Source organism: Drosophila sulfurigaster, chromosome 2R, assembly GCF_023558435.1.
Source record: "Drosophila sulfurigaster albostrigata strain 15112-1811.04 chromosome 2R, ASM2355843v2, whole genome shotgun sequence".
Taxonomy (NCBI): Eukaryota; Metazoa; Arthropoda; class Insecta; order Diptera; family Drosophilidae; genus Drosophila; species Drosophila sulfurigaster.
In genome coordinates, this window is record NC_084882.1 from 1,134,834 (window position 1) to 1,157,655 (window position 22,822).

The 22,822-nt window shown below is 41.2% G+C and overlaps 1 protein-coding gene and 1 long non-coding RNA gene across 2 annotated transcripts; both read left to right on the plus strand.

The window, feature by feature from the left end:
- The first annotated feature begins 685 nt into the window (after nt 1–685).
- Nucleotides 686–1,677, plus strand: LOC133839100 (uncharacterized). Its single transcript, XR_009894051.1, has 3 exons — nt 686–900; nt 958–1,119; nt 1,181–1,677. It is a non-coding gene; the product is annotated as an uncharacterized LOC133839100 (long non-coding RNA).
- Nucleotides 1,678–8,684: 7,007 nt separating this feature from the next.
- Nucleotides 8,685–9,723, plus strand: LOC133835549 (cell surface glycoprotein 1-like). Its single transcript, XM_062265532.1, has 2 exons — nt 8,685–9,284; nt 9,367–9,723. Exons 1-2 carry the CDS (start codon nt 8,685–8,687, stop codon nt 9,721–9,723), a joined length of 957 nt encoding a protein of 318 aa, XP_062121516.1.
- The last annotated feature ends 13,099 nt before the right edge of the window (nt 9,724–22,822 follow it).

Below are 22,822 nucleotides of genomic sequence, written 5' to 3' on the forward strand. Positions count from 1 at the left end.
GGGAGAGACAAACTTCACACTACGACCTAACCAACGCTTTACTACGCACAATTCAAACAATGGACAAACACTTAAGCACTAATCAGATGCTCTATCCATCACTCTCGTGATGAATGGCATCCAAGGAGCGCTACCTGAGACCTATTTCGATTCCGTCTCGCTTTTGAGCACGATTGGTGTCCGCTGTGTGGCAGGTGCGGCGCAGAATCGATCCTGTATCGACCTGGGTCACCTGTCGCCTATGCTGATAATAGAGCATCAGGCCAGCACACATCCAACGCCACTCAAAATGAGACGGAACAAATAGTATACATAAACAACGAAGAGAAACTAAGAGACAACAAGGCTAACCTAATATCACAGTTTTTCACAGTCTTTGTTCGTTGCTGCCACCAGGCTACGATGACACGTTGCAAACTCTCTACTACATCTTAAAGAGTGACACACGCGCATCAACCACAAAATGAACAAATCCTGCTACAAAAAATTACATTCAGATTTGGATCCTGTCACCAAATGAAATCCTGCTCAGAGCTGCGCAATTATGGGTGACTACATCGTACCACATAAGACATCAGATGAACACAATTTCACTCGCCAAAAGGACATACACTACCTCGATGGAACTATCATTTTTTTTTTAATTTTCTTGAATTCAAAAACTATTTGGCGCCATATTGTTACGGACTGGTTGTCTTCCTGGGGCCGCGCCGGCTGGCTCATCGGTACTCAGGTGGAGTTCCATCCCTGGCCCGCAGTCCGCACAATCGATAATTTCACCGATATTAACAGCTGTTTATAAGAGAAGAAACGCATCACTAACAGAAAAACAAAACAGCTGCCGCGCAATTGAAAATTGCGCAAAAACAAAAGGAAATCCAAAACAAACTATTGACGACGGTAAGTAAAGAAAACTACAATAATATATGACTCACTGATCCAATTGTATTTGAATAGGGCCACGCTTGGACCCCGGCGTACCCACCCTGCCTGAGATGGCTACATCGGCGACATCTCCCTTAGCGTTGGCCACTATATCAGTGGCTGCTCCTCATCCGGCGTAGTGCTGTGGAATTCCCCTCCCTTCCATGCTGAGAAACTTACACAACCATGTTCATCGTAAGTACTAATATATAATTCATGAATTTTTCTTATTTACTAACATTTAATTTATTTACAGGTATAATATTAATAGATATTCGAATTTCATTACAGCTATACGGAACAGTATTCGAAGCAAAAGCAAATAAAACAAACAAGGCGGAACAACAAAGAAATAATAACGGAGTAGGGACAATTATATATGGTATGTAAAGAGATCACAGATAGGTATATTTATGTATGTATGTATACGCATATTTGGGTGTATGTATGTATATAAATGTATGTATGCTTGATTCGCTTAAATGTCTACCTTGACCTGCCTAAGAGCTCTTGAGGTTTGGTGAAGGGGCGATAGGTGATGATATAGTCGATATATGTATATACTTTTTTTTTATAAATATAACCAAACATTTGTATTTCCGTAGAGGCAAATGTTTATCTGGATAAATTCTTGTCCAACACCTCTGTCATTTCACAACAAAACATTGATTTATTTTACTTTAATTTGTACTCTACTTTAATTAGCTTTAATTTATTTTACTTTAATATAATTTTAATTTACTTCGCAACATTTATAATTCGCTGATCAACAAAAAAGTCGGCGGAAAATAAAATATATATCGAGGACACGAAACCAAAGAATTATTTGCTGTTGATGTTTACGCAACGTGACGACAGTTGCAAATGTTTTAACGTAGCGCACTGGCGGTCGGAAATAGGGCGGGCTTGGAACGGACTCACCAGTCGAATTCCTCCTCCTGCCTCAGCGTTGGCGGCGTTGTCTCGCCCACTATCCCACGTCGTGGATGCTTCTCCACGTCGTTGAAGAGCCGTGTGCCTTCTCGCGGCGACGGTCGCCCGCGCTTGTCCAGCGGTGATGTTCTGGTCGTGGCTGTCGTTGTCGTTGTTGTTGCAGTCGTGGTTGTTGTTGTTGCCGTAGCTTGTTGCAATTGCTTGGATGTAGCTGCCGTCGCTCTCTGCTGGAGTTGACGTTGTTGTTGTTGCCGCCGCCTGTTGCAGTCGATGTTGCAACTGCTTTTGTTGTTGCAGTTGTTGTTGCTGCTGCTTTGTTGTTGCAGTTGATGTTGTTGTTGTTGCTGCCGCTTTTGGTTGTTGCAGTTGCTGTTGCTTTTTGTTGTTGCAGTGAATGTTACTTTCGTGGTTTTTTTACACACACTCGAGTTCTTTCTTGCAACTTGTATAGTTGCTTTACTGCTTCAGCCATCAAACGAACGTATGTAAAGCCGACACACAGACACAATCTCGTGGAACAGCCGTTTTTCTATTTCTTTGGTGGACCGACTCCAACCTCGATTAAGAATCAACCTCGTGTCACCACTCAGACGAAAAAAAATACAGTCGAGATCGTCACCACGATCTTCCGGCCGACCGTCTCCAACCTCGATCAAAACTCAACTCCCCAGCCAGCAAAATCCACATGCTCATCCGTGAAAAAATTTGACGTTCCTCTTTCATCTCCTATTTTACAGCTGGAGCCATTTTTCAAATTTTTCCCTCCCTGGAGTTGCCATTCCCTATCTCTGATATATCGCTTCGCGATATATCGATAACCCCCCAAACATTGCTGGCACAAACGATATCCAAAACGTAACATCCCATTGCAATGCCCAAAATCGAAATATCTTTCAAATCAAACATTAGCCCTGAAAATTGCGTTCTTTTCGTTTTTACTTTTACCGCAAAAAACTGTTACTAGCAGCAATAAACAACAATGTAATAATTTGTACATCAAGTCCAAGTAAACCAGAAAAGGCTCAGAACGCCATTAGTTAATACATTTTTGAACATAACGGACAATTGAAAATATGTACATATGTACATGTATACGTACACGTGCATTCACATGCATGCATAAATACACACACATGTATCTATGTGTGTAAAAACGCATTATTGTTGCATTAAAGCGGCTAATAATTATTACCATTTATTAAAATTGCTTCTCGAATATCTTATAAGATTCTTTTCGACCACAATCAACAACTGTTAAGAATATTTAGTTGATCTAGTTGGTCAAACAAATGATAACTTTGACAAGGGCGGAAGTGGGCGTGGCAAAAATTTGAAACCAATTTGATCTGAATTATTGTATATAACATTGAAAATGTATGAGTCCCGACCGGGACTCGACCCGGCGCCCTACCAAATGTTGGGCTTGTACACTACCAGCACACACAATATAGGCGAGCATGTATGTAGATATATAGACGCATACATATGTACATACAAACGAAAGCATAGCAGACGTTTTTGCCCATACAAAAGTATTTCTTTAATAACATCCACAATGCTAATTTAAAATTATTGTAAATACGATTAAAAAAAAGTTTTGTACCCTGAGCGGGCTCGAACCCGAGTACCCCGAGTACCACAACACGCATAAGCTTGCACTCTACCAATAGAGCTATCGCAGTGCCCTATGCATACAGATACAAATATAAAGGCGAACATGTATATATATATATGTATACGCATACATACAAGTTGTACACTTGAAATGCAGTTAACTTTTCAAGTCAGTGAACTCAAGTAGCTCATATAATCGAACCACTTGGTTAAATACAAGCCCCGATTTCATTGCAAACTGTTAATCGCAATTTTTGCAGTGAATGACAAAAGGAATACATAATAAAAAGAATTTATGTAAAATAGCTAAAATTGCCAAAAGAGAAATAAAAGTTGCTAAATTTGTAGTTAAGCATTTTTAACTTTAAAAGTTGGAAATTAACTAAAGCAACTAAATTGCTAAACTGGCAGCACTGCTTCACAGTTTCACAATTTGTATTTAGCTAATGAGTGAACGAACTAAGTTCGCACATGAACTATAAACAGAATCGAACTATAATGCAAATTTTATGAGTAAACCTCAAAATACATCCTATCGGTAAAATAGCTATCGGAACTTTTTAAAAGTGCCAAAAGTAGCCGAAGCTTTGAAAAAATGCTAGATTTCTAGCTAATAGCATTTCACAAAATCTTATGGTTTTGCAGTTTCAAAATAGCTAGATATAGCAATAAATTAACTAAAATGGCAACACTGGATGTAAGGCAATAATTTGACGCACGTTGCTGTGACTGCATTGTTGGTGTTTGTAAGCGCTGTTTTTTATGTTATCTCTCGCACTGTATTTGTTGACACAAATGTAACACTGATAAACTGACAATGCACAGTGCATTGGCTTTGGCCGGCAAAGTGCACACTGCAGTTCGAAATGTGTGGTATAAAAATCTTAGCTCAAAATGCTAAAAATCAAAATAAGTTTAGACATTAACGTTTTTCAAATATTATATTTACCAATTATATTACATATGCTTGTGAAAATAAATGTACTTCGTACTATGCTTGCTATCGATAACAAGCTTAACTTGAGACTGTGCAAATTTAATCGTATTTGAAACTACGAACATAGGATGGCGCCTAAAAAAACTGCTTGAATAAACTCCTTGCCTTGCTGCGATTGGTCAGATATTTCCCTTGCTCTTACTTCGCTCTGCTTACTTTTCTTTTCCCCAGAATGGCATTGAAATTGGAACAAACAAAAGAAATACACAATTTATAACGCTGTTGACAGTTAAACCAAAGAATGTACAATGCTTAGCATGTGTGTGCTTGTCAAAAGATAGCTTAGGTGTCCCGTATGAATAACTCATCCATAAGTTCGGCCAGGAATCGGGATTCAACCACTTCCCAATTGTGTTTCGTGTCATGCTAAGACCGTGACTGCAAGAATTTCCTGGAGATCGCTAGATGAATCTTCTTGTAGAAAGCTTCTTGCAATGAGTCTGGTGTACGCGCCCTCTAAGCGCAACGCGTAATTTCCCTAACGCCTACTTTTCTCGAACATGTGCAATTTTGTGTATCATTTGTTTTGCGAAGGCATGCCCACCGAGGGAACTGTGGATACCGGTGCCACCACGAGTTTCATCAGTGAAGAGTTGGCCGCGAGACTTAGTACCCCCGAGAACACACTGGTTAAGGATTCGCGAATTCGTCTCGCTGACGGCTCCGTTCGGGAGGTCACGAAGACACTCATAGCGCGTGTTCGCCTGGAGAACCGAGAAGTTCGCATCGCCTTCCTAGTCCTGCCACATATCCTTGAACCCGTGATACTGGGCCTAGATTATCTTTGTTCCATAGAAACAACGATTTGCTGCGGTACAGCCCAGATTCGTTTACATAACTCGCTCACATCGATGAAAACACCTTTGTGCCATCAAGCTTCGCACTCCGAGCCTATCCTGGCGACACCCCCTTCTCAAGTGCCACGGAAATGAACATGCGTAGAGGCAGATCCAATGCCCCGACCGATTCCTAGACCCGTCCCCGGCTTACAAGGTACGACGCCGCTGCCCAAATTCCGCTCCCGGCTACCTTGTCCAGTGTAATTCCTGCCGTTCCGAACACAAGGGGCCGAGTGTCTATGATACGACCCATCTCCAGGACTTCCGACTTCAAACGTCCTCTCCAGCCCTCGGGATGGGGTCCGACACAGACGAACACGGACCTTCCCATGGCCTACAGACATTGCGCCAAGCATCCAGGATTCCTACAAGAGGAACTCCCCAAGTTTGACGGGATGACCGGGGTAACCTCAATCGCGGAGCACACCATAACACTGCGCGACGAGCGACCTATCAAACAGCGTTATTTCCCTAAGAACCCAGCCATGCGAAGGATCATTGACGTACAGGTCAACCAATTGCTGGAGGATGGACTAATCGAGCCTTCCTATAGTCCCCACAGTGCCCCAATCGTACTAGTAAAGAAGAAGAATGGGCAATGGCGGATGTGCGTGGACTACCGACAACTCAACGAACGATCAGTCCCTGATGCATACCCCCTTCCGAGGATTACCTACATCCTGGAACGCCTACGACACGCAAAATTCATATCCACGTTGGACCTTAAGAACGGCTACTGGCAGATACCGATGGCTACGGGAAGTCGAGAGGCCACCGCTTTCACAGTGCCAGGACGCGGCCTGTATCAATGGCGAGTGATGCCATTTGGACTACATTCAGCCCCGGCGACATTCCAGCGTACCTTGGACTCCGTGATCGGAGTCGACATGGAACCATTCGCCTTCGCATACTTGGACGACATTGTGGTGGTCGGGAACTCCCTAGAGGAACACACTAAGCAGCTTAGAGAAGTGTTCAAAAGGCTCCGGCGGGCGAACCTACGTATAAACCACGAAAAGTACGCATTCTTCCAGTGGAAAATAACCTACTTAGGGCATGTGATCAGTGAGGAGGGGATTCAAACGGATCCCAGCAAGGTGGCAGCCGTCCGCGAATTAATTCCCCCGTCGAACTTGAAAGAATTACGCCAGTGCATCGGCATGGCGTCTTGGTACCGCAGATTTGTTCCCAACTTTGCTACGGTGGTGCAACCCATGTCACAACTCCTCAAAAAGGGGCGGAAGTGGACATGGGGCGAAGAGCAGCAGGCCGCGTTCGACGAACTAAAAACTCTCTTGACCACCGCCCTGTGCTAGCGTGCCCGGACTTCCACGTGCAGTTCGTACTACAAACTGACGCTAGCAACGTAGGAATCGGAGCAGTCCTGACCCAAGAAATCGACGGTCAAGAACGGGTGATATCCTACATTAGTCGACGGCTCAACAAAGCGGAGGAGAATTACTCCGCCACCGAGAAGGAATGTCTCGCAGTGATCTGGGCCATCAGGAAGCTTCGTTGCTATCTGGAGGGTTATCGATTCGAGGTCGTCACCGACCATCTGGCACTCAAGTGGTTGAATTCACTTGAGTCACCACATGGACGTGTGGCACGTTGGGCTTTAGAGCTGCAATAATACCAATACGACGTGCGATATCGACCCGGAAAGCAGAACGTAGTCGCCGACGCCCTTTCCCGACAACCTCTCACCAGGCTGGCTATGTTAAAGGAGGAGGCCCAACCTTGTTCTTGGTTATCCCGACGCATTCAACAGGTGAGTGAGGAACCACAACGCTACCCGGACTATACCATCAGGGACGGACAACTGTTCCGGCACATCGTGCATCGGTCCGATGACTTCGACGACGTTACATGGAAGTTGTGCGTACCCCGGGCCATGCGACCTCGCGTTCTTCACGAGTGTCATGACCAACCAGCTGCCGGCCACTTAGGAGTACGTAAGACTATTCTTCGAATCAGTCAGCGGTACTACTGGCCAGGTATGCATCGGGACGTCAAGAAGCACGTCCAACAATGCCTGAGTTACCAAAAATTCAAGACATCATAGCAGAAGCCTGCCGGACCCATGCATACTCGGCCCGCGGAAGACCCTTTCGCCGTCATTGGAGCCGATTTCGTCGCCCACTTCCTCGTTCCAAGCAAGGTAACACTATGCTCCTCGTTTTCTTTGACTTGTTTTCCAAATGGGTAGAACTAGTGCCACTACGTGTGCGACAATGGGACACAATTCACTAGTCGGTCCTTCAAGGCATTCCTAAAAACCGCCGGGGTCGACCTACAACACACTGCTCCCTATTCGCCACATGAAAACCCAATGGAACGAGCCAACCGGACGATCAAGACCATGATCTCGCTATTAATCGACGGACAGCAGAACCAATGGGATGAGTTACTTCCAGAGATCACATTGGCTATCAATTCCAGCGTCTCCGAGTCCACCGGCTACAGTCCAGCTTTCCTAGTAGAGGGTAGGGAGCCACGACTTCCCGGAGGATTATATGACGAGGTGACACCCGAAGCCCCCGGCGAACTAGAAGACCCCGCAATAAGGCTGATGTCAGAGTGCGAGCGAGAAGCGATGCGATAATATTGGGCGAGAACGAGCGATAAACCACTGCAACCCTTTTCATATGCAATCGCTCGAAAGATGTCAGAGTGAGAGCGAAGCGAGTTGCGAGTTCAAGCGAGAAAGCGAGAGCAAAGCGAGAGAGCAGTTTGCAACCTGCTTTATCGCTTCAACTCTCTCAGAGCGTACGATTGTTTTCTTGCATTCTTTGATTTAATTACCGTTTATTTTCAAACCTTACAAAATAACAATGTAACTCGCTTCTCGCAAAGCTCTCACTCTGACATCTTCTCGCTTTGCTCATCGCTTCTCGCATCGCTTCGCTTCGCTTCGCGCGCACTCTGACATCAGCCTAAGGCAAAAGACTGCAGGAGATCTTTACAATCGTACGCGGAAACCTGAACCAAGCGAGCCATGACCAGAGTCGGCATTACAATCTACGCTGGAGGCAATGGCGACCTACTTTGGGCGGAAAGGTGCTTTTGCGGCAACACCATCTCTCCAATGCTGCCGACGGTTTCGCAGTAAAACTAGCCCCGACTGGCCCGTACGTGATAAAGAAGTTCATTGCAGCAAACATCGTCCGCTTACAACACACAACGACCAACCAAAGAAGAGTAGCTAACATTGCAGATCTCCGGGAGTTCCTGGAGCAGAGGTCCGGGTCCGAGGCCGAAGACTACGAGAGGGACACGTCGAGAACCGCGATCAAACCCTGATCCTATCCCTCCGACCACAACTTCCTCAGTCGCCCTACCAATAATGTCACTACTTTTCTTAATCATTACAGAATATGGAACCGATCGATCTTACGCTTCCCTCCCCGCCACGCGACTACGCCGGCGAGGATGAACCCCGGATGACTCCTGACCCCTTGAAGCCCCACTATTCCCAGTGGCCAGAGGATGAACCCCGGATGACTCCTGACCCCATGAAGCCCCACTATTCCCCGTGGCCAGAGGATGAACCCCGGATGACTCCTGACCCCACGAAGCCCTACTATTCACCGTGGCCCGAGGATGAACCCTTGATGACTCCTCACCCTGCGGAGCCACATTACTCCCCGTGGCCCGAGGACGACCTTGGGTACCGTGCTGGCATACAAGTTGTGTATAACCCCGCCAGCGAGGGGGAATCGGAGGAGGAGAGGCCATATGAGGAGGACGATGAGTCCAAACAGGAGGAGAGCAGCGAGGCGGAAGAGCCCTTCTTTCGACTCCCACCAGGCGCTTGGTCACCCAGGCCCGGACAACGCCGCGACCCGCGACTAGGGCGTGGGGTGTATGGTCGACCCCCGTCGCCGACCGAGACGGAGGCGCAACAATACCAGCTTCCTCCCACTGAGGATAGTGACGCGGACGAGCCATTTATCGTCGAGGAAGTAGACCGTACGGTAACGAACGAGCCAGCCATCCGCCCGATTAATGCGATTAACCCGCATTGACCGGGCGGTGGTGGACGTTATCCTCCTCCAGGAAACCCCCACCTCCTACTTTGAGCTGCCGGAGCGCTGGAATTATCGGGGGCCAGCGATCGCTGACCGCCCAGTTCCACCACCCTACTTCCCGCCAGCCTTTCGACGCCCTATGACACCCATCCTACGCCGACTGGAGGAAATGGATGTGTCCGACCCCGACGGGTTTCCCCTTCCCATGTCCTCCTATGACCCACCGCAAGAAGGTCCACGCTGGGAGTCCGCGTCGTCGGACGACGAGCCGGACGGGCCTCGGTTCCGCCGGCAGTACGCAAGGACATCCCCAGCCAACGAGGAGTCCGACCCTCTCGCCGACCTACTGGAGGTCTTGGGGCAGGACTTGGTGCCGTTGGAGTAGAATGAAGAACAAGATCTGATGACCGAGGTAGCCCACGCAAGCGAGCTACCGAGTGGAAGGTCCTACCGAGTGGAAGGTGGAAACGCCCCTACGTAAACTACCCCGGGGCCTAGTTGAGGAGGTCCGCGGCAGCGAGGGACGAGGAACCAGGACCAGGTTCACCCACACCTACCTCGACACCACCTATCAGGTGAATAGGTCCAAAACCGGACGTATCCGGATTTTCATTCGCCTGGTGGGAAAGGGGGGAGTGTGACGCACCATACTGCGCCACAAAAATAAACAATAGCCTAAAAGAAACGTATATACCAGAGTTTTCCTCTCATACATGGTCACTCACCCAGCTGTGCTGAGTTAACAGCACAAGTGCAACGCAAAGAGACTTCACAGAGCATGCGCAACGCAAATAAGAGCCAAGCAAGCTAACAGCACAAGCACTAACCATACAATACATAGATGCGTCACGCCATACAACCAAAACGTCCCATTGAAAACAGTATTATTGCCGCCCCAGTCGGGTCGTGCGCTGCGATTCGAACACCGAGCCTCTTCGGCTCATTCGAAAATTCGAAGTGCTAACGCAGCGCGCAGCGTTGAGTTCAGTCGCAGATCAAATGCGGAGCGATGAGCATGGGCGTATTTCGTTGCGCTCTGCTCTCGCTTCTATGTATGCGTGTATGTATCTACATGCTCACCTATGTCAGTATGTGTATGCATGTGAAGTTTTGCAACGTGCAGTTGCCTCACTGACAAGCAGCTAGCGCACGTCAATTTTGTTTTGCCGCGACGAAAGTCTCGAAGATGAAGTCGAGTGACTGTTCGTGCCTTCGACTCTTCGTGCCTATATATTGGCAATTTACCGCCACCGCAAATCAAAGTGCGTTGGCTTTACTCGTAATGTGTTGGCGGGTGTGGAAAAGTGCTTGGGTTCAAATCCCGTCTTTTTCATTTATATTTTCATTTTTTTCATTTTTTACAAATAAAAAATTTAAATATTCATTTATAAATTCTTTTTTTTTTATTAAAACTTTTGATTCAATTTTTTACTAGCTAAAATATTACAAAATATAAAAATAAAAACAATATTTTTTCAGAAAATATATTTAAAATTATACTTTTTTTTAATTATTAGTCGATGAAAAACAATTATTATTTATTTCAGAAATATTATCTAATTCTAAATGCCAAACTGTCTAGAATTGGGGTGGGTTGTATACGTGTGTAGCTTGCCCGTGTGTATGTGTGTACACATTGCAACAGTTGTTGTTGCAACTACAAGTGATTGGCACGCGCCAATTGTTATTTTTGTATGTCGACAGTTTAATCTGTTTTGTTTTGATTTGACAAATTTTCTTTTCTATCATTTTGACCGAGCTTTTCTTCTTCTTATTAATTTACCATAAGCTTGTGTAACATGCATATGTGTATATGCAAATATGTACATATGTATATATATGGAAAGCAAAGTGATTGGCACGCGCCAATTTTTTGTTGTTTTTTTTGTCTATTTTCCTTTGCATTATTCAACCGCGCTTTTCTTGTTCTTTCTAATTTGTCTGCGTGTGGTAAGACTTGCGTCGATTTTAGAGAGATTAATTGCTTGCGATTTTTTGATTTATAAAATATTGAAATGGCTAATTTAATCAAAAAAAGATGTCAGGAGAAGTGGGTTTACTTGCAGCATTGATTCATGCCACCGAAGCTATAGGGATAGCTCAGAGCACTTTCCTGTCCGTTTGTTCCGCTTCCCGAAAAATGAAAATCTCCGTCGTGAATGGGTTTCGAAATGTAAATTACAGAAGGGAGTCAATATTGCTAGGGCGGTAATATGTAACATACATTTTGAGTCGAAGTATTTAGGGGTTAAAAAATTAAAAGCAGGGGCTTTGCCGACTCTGCGATTAGTAGATGAGCCGAAGCTAAATTTAAATACATGTTTGTTCACAGAGAACACTGATGTGTTTTCATTTTGCGAAGAGATAGAACCAATTTCTATTTTTCAAAGTGCACAAAAGCCACTGGAGCCCACAAGCATTGATTGTGTGGAAATGGCAGAGAGCCCAATATATGAAAACAAAAGCTCCGTAAGCAAAGTTGATGTAGATATACCAACTAATAATAATGATATTAACTTTTGCGACAATTGCCTAAGAAAAGAACAAAACGAAATGCATTATAGGAAGAAATACTGGTCAACCATTGAAGAACTCAATAAACAGAAAAGAAAGAATAATATGTATATGAAGAAAATAAGGCTGCTACAAATGAAATTAAGAAAGCAGAAAGTAAGAAAACTTAAATATTTGAAATCTAAAAAAAATGACAGCAATCTATTTGGAATTCTTGACAAGAAAGGACTATCAGAGAATTCAAACACATTTTGCAAGATGTTGATAAAGAGCAATAAAAAAAAGTGGCAAGATAAAGAAAGACTAATAGCTCAAAGCATTAATTTTTATTCAGCTAAGGCGTATTCATTTATGAGGGATGATCTTGAATTGAATCTCCCATCGAAATCATCGTTACTGAGATGGGCACCAATAAAAAATATGACTCCGGGTCTGAATGACCACTTAATAAATGCATTGAAAGAAATATTTTCAAAAATGGATGACAACAGTAAGAATGCCGTATTATTATTTGATGAGATGTCAATAAGGAAAGGGCTACAATATAATTCCCACCATGACGAAGTGGAAGGTTTTGTGGACGATGGCTATGAAAAATCAGGAGAACTATGCAAGCAGATTTGCGTTTTTATGGTGCGAGGCCTTTATGCCAATTGGAAATTTGTTTTAAGCTATTTTGCTACATCCACTGGACTGTCAGCCATCAAATTAAAAGAACTCATTAACAAAAATATAATTGTCGCACAAAACATAGGCCTAACTATCAGAGCAGTGGTATGTGATCAAGGCCCGAATAACAGAGGAGCCTTAACCAAATATGGGGTGAATGACGAAACACCATACTTTTTGTTAATGAGCAGAAAATTCACACAATTTATGATGTCCCCCATTTATTCAAATCCCTTCGGAATATTTTAATGCGTAATTCGATTAAGACCCCAGATGGCCAGGTCTCATGGCAAATTGTTGTTAAATTGTTTGAGATTGACACAAACAACAGTTCAGCTCGATTATGCCCTAAGCTATCAAGGAAGCACGTATATCCTAATTCCTTTGAAAAAATGAAAGTTAAATATGCCACACAGGTATTTAGCCACACAGTAGCATCAGCCATTTATACTTTAATTAAAAATGGAACATTCATTGATTGCGAAGATGTAGCACTCTCCACAGCCAAGTTTATTGAAAGGATTAATAAGCTATTTGATTGCCTTAATAGCAACAATTTATATGATAAAAATCCAAATAGGTTTGCTGTTCAACAAAATAGTGACACGGAAAATTATATGATGGAAATGAAAGACTATTTAATGAAATGTCAATACTCCAACAAAGTTTATTGCATAGATGGACTGATACTATCAATAAATTCAATTTTAATGCTGGCAGAAGATGTATGGAGTGAACGTGATGCATACTTTTAATATTGTCAAGACTAAATCAGGATCCACTGGAACATTTATTTTATTTAATAAGAAGTAGAGGCGCTACTAATAATAATCCAATGCTGTTTGAATTCAATGCAATAATTTCCAAGATGTTGTCAATGAAAATCATCACGTCAAGAAAAACAACTGGAAATTGTGAGCCAGATGATGATATGTTATTAAATGTTATAGAAGAAACAAGAAAAGAACTGGTAGACAAAGCAAATGACCAAGATCAGATGGATAGCAAAGATTTAGAGCTAAGCATTGAAACTTATATATTTGATATGGATAATGAAATCGAAATGGAATATGCACAACCAGCTCTCAGTTACGCTAGTGAGAATGCACTAAGATATTTTATTGGATTTTTGATATATAAATCACAATTGAAATTTAAATGTGATATTTGCCAAATAATTTTATTAAAGGACGAACTTGCGGATTTTGAACAGAGCGAACATTTCCTGTTTAATAAAAATTTTAAAACTATTAATAATAATTTAAAATTAAAAGCCCCACAAGACGACATCTACGAATTATTAAAACTACACTACATGGTATTTCACAAATTTTTTAAAAATGTTCCATATGCCCGAAAAATAAAGGAAACTATCGTAAATGAATGTATTGCGCAAGTGGAAAGCGTGGAAAAATACTCAAAATGGTATTCAAAATGGCATACATGCAATGAGCACCGACTATTTATATTAAATTATTTCATACTCGTCCTGCTTCGAAAAAATAGTATTTGGCTAACGGAGAAGCTATGTGGCGAGAAGCTAAAAAGCACCCGAAAACTAGAAATTATAAAATCTTAAAAAATAAAAATATAAGAAGCCTTATTAATCGCAGAATCGTCAAAGCCAAGTTTGTCAGTCCGTATATGTGGGGTAACGTAAACAAACACAAATAATTAGATTAGGTGGGGAACATGGAGATTTACAAATAATCTCAAGTCGACTCGAAGGTCATTTGATGACCCCATTGCACTTGCAATGGCCTCCTCGTGGTGTTCCCTGGATACCGATCAAGTAAATTTACTTAATTGGTAACTAATTCGAGCGGCGACATACAAAAATAACAATTGGCGCGTGCCAATCACTTGTAGTTGCAACAACAACTGTTGCAATGTGTACACACATACACACGGGCAAGCTACACACGTATACAACCCACCCCAATTCTAGACAGTTTGGCATTTAGAATTAGATAATATTTCTGAAATAAATAATAATTGTTTTTCATCGACTAATAATTAAAAAAGTATAATTTTAAATATATTTTCTGAAAAATATTGTTTTTATTTTTATATTTTGTAATATTTTAGCTAGTAAAAAATTGAATCAAAAGTTTTAATAAAAAAAAAAGAATTTATAAATGAATATTTAAATTTTTTATTTGTAAAAAATGAAAAAAAATGAAAATATAAATGAAAAAAGACGGGATTTGAACCCAAGCACTTTTCCACACCCGCCAACACATTACGAGTAAAGCCAACGCACTTTGATTTGCGGTGGCGGTAAATTGCCAATATATAGGCACGAAGAGTCGAAGGCACGAACAGTCACTCGACTTCATCTTCGAGACTTTCGTCGCGGCAAAACAAAATTGACGTGCGCTAGCTGCTTGTCAGTGAGGCAACTGCACGTTGCAAAACTTCACATGCATACACATACTGACATAGGTGAGCATGTAGATACATACACGCATACATAGAAGCGAGAGCAGAGCGCAACGAAATACGCCCATGCTCATCGCTCCGCATTTGATCTGCGACTGAACTCAACGCTGCGCGCTGCGTTAGCACTTCGAATTTTCGAATGAGCCGAAGAGGCTCGGTGTTCGAATCGCAGCGCACGACCCGACTGGGGCGGCAATAATACTGTTTTCAATGGGACGTTTTGGTTGTATGGCGTGACGCATCTATGTATTGTATGGTTAGTGGCACAAGTGCAACGCAAAGAGAGTTCACAGAGCATGCGCAACGCAAATATGAGCCAAGCAAGTTAACAGCGCAAGTGCAACGCAAAGCGAGTTAACAGCGCATGCGCAAATTTAGGAAAAGAAAGTAAAAGCGAGTTGGCAGAGCCAAGACCTTGACCTAGATAAAAAGGCGAGAGTAGGAGGAGTGTGTCTCACTCTGATAAGAACTTTGCCAGTGCGTAACACTTTACCCGCGAGTGTCAAAAATTGAGAAAAAGTCTAGAACCACGTGCAAGAAATACATCGAGAAGTTCCATCATGCAACACACGAAGGCTTTAAAGGTACGTTCAAGCTGGATGCTTGATACCCACTTACACATTAACTATTCCCTTTGCTCCCCGTTGAACATATGCGATTACGCATAGTCATTAGCATAATCATTGTATTAACCCCCTTCGAGTGCGACAACGCACTAACACCACGATATACGCTAGACATTGTTGTTCTTTTCGCCGCGTCTTTCGTTCGCCGTTGTTTTTTTTTTTTTTCCTTTTCGCACAACGCACATATTTTTCCCCGTTCACCGTAGTAGTGTGATTACGGACTACTACAGTCGACGCTGAAAAGGTGTGTACAGTGTGACTGTGCCAGTGTGATCACACGCCAGCATTTGTCTCACTCATACTGTGTGCCTCGTTTTTCCGTAGTGCTTGTGCAAAGCAAAGTGCCCGTTCGCGGTAACAGTAGTACAGTCGACACGACGATAGTGTGTATAGTGCGGCTGTGTCAGTGTGATTACACACCAATACTCGCCTCACCTACACCGTACATCCCAGTTGCGATTCTTCGCGAAGTACACAAACTCCCGCCAGCCGTAATAGTATGACTACAAACTATTACAGTCGACGCCGGAACAGCGTGTACAGTGCGATTGGGCCAGTGTGATTACACACTCACAACCATTTCACCCACGCCGCGTGCTACGATTCATACTATTCGCACGAACCCCCAGTTTCTTCCCGTTAGCTGTAGTAGTGTGACTTCAAACTACTACAGTCGACGCCGGAACAGCGTGTACAGTGTGATTGGGCCAGTGTGATTACACACTCACAACCATTTCACGCACGCCGCGTGCCCCGCTTTCATATTATTCGCACGAACCACAACTCTTCCCGTTCGCTGTAGTAGGGTGACTACAACCACTACAGTCGACACCGAAAAAGTGGGTACAGTGCAACATAGTCAGTGTGCTTCACGCTGATTCCCGTGACAACAACCAAAACCCCCTCCGTGTAACATCCCTATCGACGTTGGACCTGAGGATAACCCCAGAAGCGGAAATATCTACACCATTGTTAACTTATCTGGAACCAGTGAAACTAGAAATATAGAAAACAAAAATCTAAGAACTCAAAATCTACTGCGTCTTTCTTTCACATCGAGAACATCATTTGACTACCAAGATTGTCTCACACCTTGTGATACTCGGCTTGTAGGGTTTCAGCAAACATAAATTTCTTATTTCGATCCCTGGACAGCGCTAGTTACCTCGGCGTTGTGACGGTTCGTTACAACCGCGATCCTGAAATTAAACTTTTATTATATTTTAATGGCTTTAATTTAATTTCGTATATATGTACTTACACGTATAGGTAGGTGTTGAATTACCTATCCCACCATTTTTAAAGAGAGGAGCGAATTCTCGACATTTTCCATACTCCGCATCAATGATACATTCCACAAATTTGAAAAAGTGTCCCTTTGCTCGAATTTTATTGTTCAGATTTAAATTGTATGCTTCAACTGAGCCCGTGGTTCTTGTGGATCGTTTGTATACCGATATATTTTTAGGTCCTTCCTATTAAAATTAAAAGATGAATAAATGAGAGCATACATTTAAAATGATGAAATAATTACCTTCTTAAGCCACTGCTTCCTAAAATATTTTAAAAAGGGCGAAAACATCTAAATGCTTCAACAATCTTGCATTCCGGTAAAAGAGGTAAATATAGAAATTTCATTAACATGTATATTGCACGAAAGCATTTTCTCCAAACCAATAGTTTTGATTGCATTTCATTTACATACTTGGGTAAAATGGAACCAGCAAGCATAGAAATTCATATTTGGATGCAAATTTTTCAAAGCGTTGCGCATCGCCTTCTCATAATCCGATATAAATGATGCACCATTAAGACAGCAAATGTTTGAGTCAACATATGTAAATAGGTGTTGGTAACAGAGCTCTGTTTTACGTGTCATCAACACAAATAGGAAAGGTGTTATCTAAAAATAAAAAAATTTCAAAGAAAATATAAAATTAAACAAACAATAAAATAATCACCTTTTGCATGTGTTTAACATAAATAAGAAGCAGTTGCTTAAAGTCCCCGAAAGGGCAAACTTTAAATGTAGCATCTATTAAAAAATGCCTATTCTGCTCCTCAATATTGGGTTGCATCAAAGTGATGACCTTGTCAGACGCAAATACACAATAGGTAAATGAACTTGATGCATATAATTTCTTAAAAAAAACTTTCGGAAAATTTCTTTTTGTCATGCCAAAACGGTTCATGATATTTTCATCATTAAAAGCATCGCGCACGTCCTCGGGAGTAATTGGAGATTTTGGAAGAAAGGGTTGTCTTTTTCGTTGTAGCGTGCGTTTTATCGTATCATAACTTATTTATATTTCCTCTTCTCCATTTGTTTTTCTAAATTATTATAAAACGAAACAAAAAATATTAAATTCAAATATGTATATCAATTTCTGAATAATACACACACCGTCATGTTTTTGAATAAATATACATATGTACCATATATATGTATACTAATTCTTGTATGTATGCGTGCATGTATGTGTACTTACCTCGCGAGAACATCATTAAATATTTTTTTGGTGTCGTCGGAATTGGTTTGACAGTTCAATTTTATTTCCGACAGCACTTCGGTTTTTTCCATTTCATGGGCTTGTGGTCCATGAATATGCTTAATTTTTTCAGGATTGGAAAAGACGCGAGCCCTATCTGCACTTAAATAAACCCGTGCTCTGCAATCTGTTGAACGACACACATATGCAATATCATTCGATTTTAATTGTTTATTTTTTATGTAAATTTGTAGGTCACTTGAAGTAAATAACAATTGAGAGCAACCTTCCTTAAACTCCAATTTGATATTGTCCAAATCCATTTCCGGAATCCGGAATCGATTGATTGCATTTGCAAAGCGAAGATCAATGAAAATTTTACGCACACGCTAATTCCGTTATTTCTATTATAGTATTATACATTGAAAAAATTTCTATAACACTAAAAAATGTCATTTGCAGAAGAGTTGCATGGCGACGACTGGATATTTCAACAGGATAACGCTCCTATACACGTTGCGAGGTATACGATGTCGTTCCTAGAATCGAGAAATGTACCCCTATTGCAGTGGCCACCAATAAGCCCGGACTTAAACCCAATTGAGAACCTTTGGGGCATCCTGTCAGCAAAAGTTTACAAGGGTGGAAGACAGTTTGAGTCATTGAAGGCCTTGAAGGAAGCCATAGTTAAAGAATGGGATGCCATCGACACAAACACGCTCCAAATCTTGGTGAACTCAATGCCCCAACGTTTAGAATTGGTCGTACAAGAAAACGGAGATTCAATACCATACTAAAATAATAATGTTAAGTCATTTTGTTACTTAGTTCCTAAATAATTTGCGTTTTTCAATTTTGCACAAATATCAACTTTCGCTGAACAATTTTTTCAATTAAATTTTGTATGTATTAAACATTTTATAATTTAATAAAAATCATCAATCAAATTTCAATACCAACAAAATATGATGCAGAAATATCAATTTTACTGAGGTATATATATATGTATACATAAATATATATATATAATTCCCTAAATTTTCTAAAAGTGTACTTAACATACTAGCAAATAATGGGATACCAAGAACTTTGCAATTCTGGCGCGTTCCCACTCATATGTATTCATCAGTGCTGAACAGATTAAGCAATAATAGTATAGCCTATTTCCACTACACCAAAAACCTCTGTTTTTCCGTTCAGGTCGAATGTTACGTTCGCCCAATGTAAAACCCATAAGAAAAAAGTCGGTTCGAAAGTAAAAGAACTGAGTGGCAGTGGAAATAGGCTATACTAGTGTTGGGTTGCTCATGAGTGAGTGAACAAAAAAGAGTTGATCACACAACTTAGCGAGCGAATATGTTCCTTCCTTTTTGTTATTTTTTGTTCACTTGCTCATTTTTGCTCACTTGCTCATTTATGTTCACTTGCTCATTTTTGTTCGCTTGCTCATTTTTGTTCACTTGTTCACTTGCTCCCTTGTTCATTTGTGCTTAGTTACTCTTTTTTGCGCATTTTGTTCCCATTCAATAAGTACAGAATTTAAACCGAAAATGTGCAAAAATGAGCAAGAAGTTGTACAAAATGAGCAACTTCTTGCTCATTTTTGCGCGTTTTTGAATTCTGCTTTGTACTTTTATTGCGTTTTCTTTATTTCAACATTTCTATTACCGCGAAAACTGTTCCTAATTTAAAAAATAATAATATGTCGTGCATAAGAAAGTTTAGTGACATTTGGAATCATTTCAATGATTTGGGAAACCAGCAGGCCAAGTGCAAATTTTGCAAGTCCATTTTAAGCTCCAAATCTCAAAGAAATTTGTCCAGACATCTGAAGAGCAAGCATCCAGCAGCACTTGAGCCCGTTGCACGCCAAATCGATGACGACAGTGTGGTTGCTGTGCAAAATGCCCAGCCAAAGATCTCCACATTTGTGCACCGGTCTGTTTCGCAAAATAAATTGCAATGCCTCGACAAGCAAGTGGTTCGTATGATTGCCAAAGGTCAACACGCTTTGCGATTGGTAGATGAACCGGAGTTCAAAAGCTGATTTCTGACGTGTAGAAATGCCCTGGTTACAAGCTGCCCACGAGAAAGACTTTAACCAATGCTTTAATTCCAAAACTTCGAGAAGAACTTAAAGGAACAATAACGGAGAAGCTTCGAGAAGCACAAGCGGTTTGTTTGACCACAGATGGATGGACATCTTTAACAAATGAGAGCTATATGGCCGTCACCGTTCACTTTATTGACAAGGAGTCAACAAGCCTCAATTCGTATGTGTTAGCTTGCCGATCATTTCCGATCAGTCACACTTCTGAAAATCTTTGCCGATTTTTGCAGACCATCATTTCAGAATGGAATATCAAAAACAAAGTGGCGGCAATAGCTTCAGACAATGCAGCGAATATTGTCAGAGCCATTCAACTAGACAAGTGGCGACATATTGGGTGCTTTGCTCACATTTTAAATCTAATTGTCCAGAAGGCTCTAGACGGAATTGGCAATGTGAGGGCAAAAGCAAAATCAATAGCTTAATATTTTGACAGTAGCTCAACTGGATTAAAGAAATTGGAAGACATACAAAATTTGTTGAAATTGACTGAGCTTAAAATTAAGTAAGACGTTCCAACACCATGGAATTCGACACTAAAAATGTTCGAGCGTCTCCTACTTTTAAAAGAGGCAGTTATGGCCACGTTATCGAACCTGCGGATCGACTTAATGTTATCAGCGGAGGATTGGGAGGTAATTGAAGGAGTGTTTCCAGTACTGCAGCCATTTAGCCAAATTACTACGGAAATCTCAGCAGAGAAGAACGTGACACTGTCAAAGATAATTGTGCTACACGATTTCAAGATTATGAATCGAATGTTTTGTATGCTGAAAGCATAATTTTAGATCCCAGATTCAAAGGAAGAGAGTTTCAATCTGAAGAAGCATACAAAAAAGCAGTTCATGATTTAAAAACAAAATTGATATCTTTTCATTCGGCCACTCATACTGAATCTGTTCGGATGGATAATGCTTGCCAAGTAAAGCCTAATGAAAATGACAACGACATCTGGAAAGATTATGACAACGCTTTCTAAAAAGTCAGTAAGGAACTAGATAAATATCTAGCCGAGGAGTACATCATGAGAACAGATGATCCATTGGTCTGGTGGGATCAGCGGAAAGCCCAATATTGGCTGTTATACACATTTATGCTTAAGCGGCTTTGTATAGTGGCCACATCTGTGTCATGTGAGCGAATATTTGCAGGTACATATGTTTTTGCACACGAATTTGTAAACAATAAGGTACGTACATATATCACGGTTGCCAGACTTGGCTCTTTTGAGCCAAAACAGGCCCTTTTTTCTCGTTGGCTCTTTGGCCCATTTTTATTGAATTTGGCTCTTTTTTGCTAATAGCGATACAAATTATTTTAAATTTGAAAAAAAAAACGAATTCATTTTTTTATTAATGCATTTTATTTTTTTGCAATTCTAAAAGTGATTAATGTCTGAAATCAAAAAGAGCCAGATCGAAACTAAATTGTTCCGCTGGTATGGTGACTCTAAACAAGCAGCATAAGTCGCCCGTTTTCGTTTTTCTGTTTTCTGCTTTGCTGTTGCTTTCGAACGTATACATAAGTCACAGTCGCGAAAAGCAATGCATTCGGCTTTTTGCTACTTTTGATTTTTGTCGCTGCTGCTTTTGTACAGCAGCGTAAATCGAGAGGGGAAAGAAGCGTTCGATTCGTAGAAGTCATCAGCAGTCGCCGTCTTGTTCTTTTTCCTCTTTTGCTTTTACTTGCAATTAGAACGCTGCTAGACTCACACGTGTTCAACTATGTCGCAAAGTGCAGTGTGGAAATATTTTGAAAATAAAGTTGCCGAGTGTTTTGCAATATGCAATTTAACATATGTATGCAAAAGTTCTCTTAAAAACAGTAGAGTGTCGAATTGAAAAACTCATTTAATAAAACAACACAAAGTCCTTTTAATGTTTTAAATTCACCAAACATGAGGAACATTTGCGATCCAATTTGTGAAGGTCTTAAAACTGCAGATGGACAAATAATGAAATTAAATGCATTAAACTGCAAAAATAGTTTGAAAGTAATGGCAAATAATATAAGGAATCACATAACAAATGAACTGAACAACAAATTATTATCTTTAAAAATAGACAGTGCAACCCGATTGTCCAGAAATATATTTGGCATAGGTGCACAATACATAAACGCGGTTGAAATAAAATCATTTTGGGAATGATTGAGTTGAAAGGTGCAGGATCAAGTGGAGCCAAAAATCCTGCCGCCGAAGTGGTGAAAGTGCTTAATAAATATAATATTAATTTGAATCAAATCGTATCCATAACTTCTGATAACGGTGCAAATATGCTAAAAACAACAAATATTTTATCATTTGTTTCTGAACAAAATAATGAAACGGACGACGAAGAGTGCACCAACGATGATAATATACAAAAAATCGAGCTTATGGAAACAGTGCCCTCTGTATTAATAGGCAACGAAGTTTGTCGTTGTGCTGCACATACAGCACAGCTTGTTGCTCTTGATATGATCAAATCATTGGATATTATGAAGTACTTACTCAATTGCAGAAATATGACAAAATACATAAGAAAAACCTCCAATGGATATCGTGAAATATTTGAATTAAAAAAATTGAAAATGCCACAATTAGATTGTCCAACCAGATGGGGATCTACATACGTACATAATGTTAAACAACTT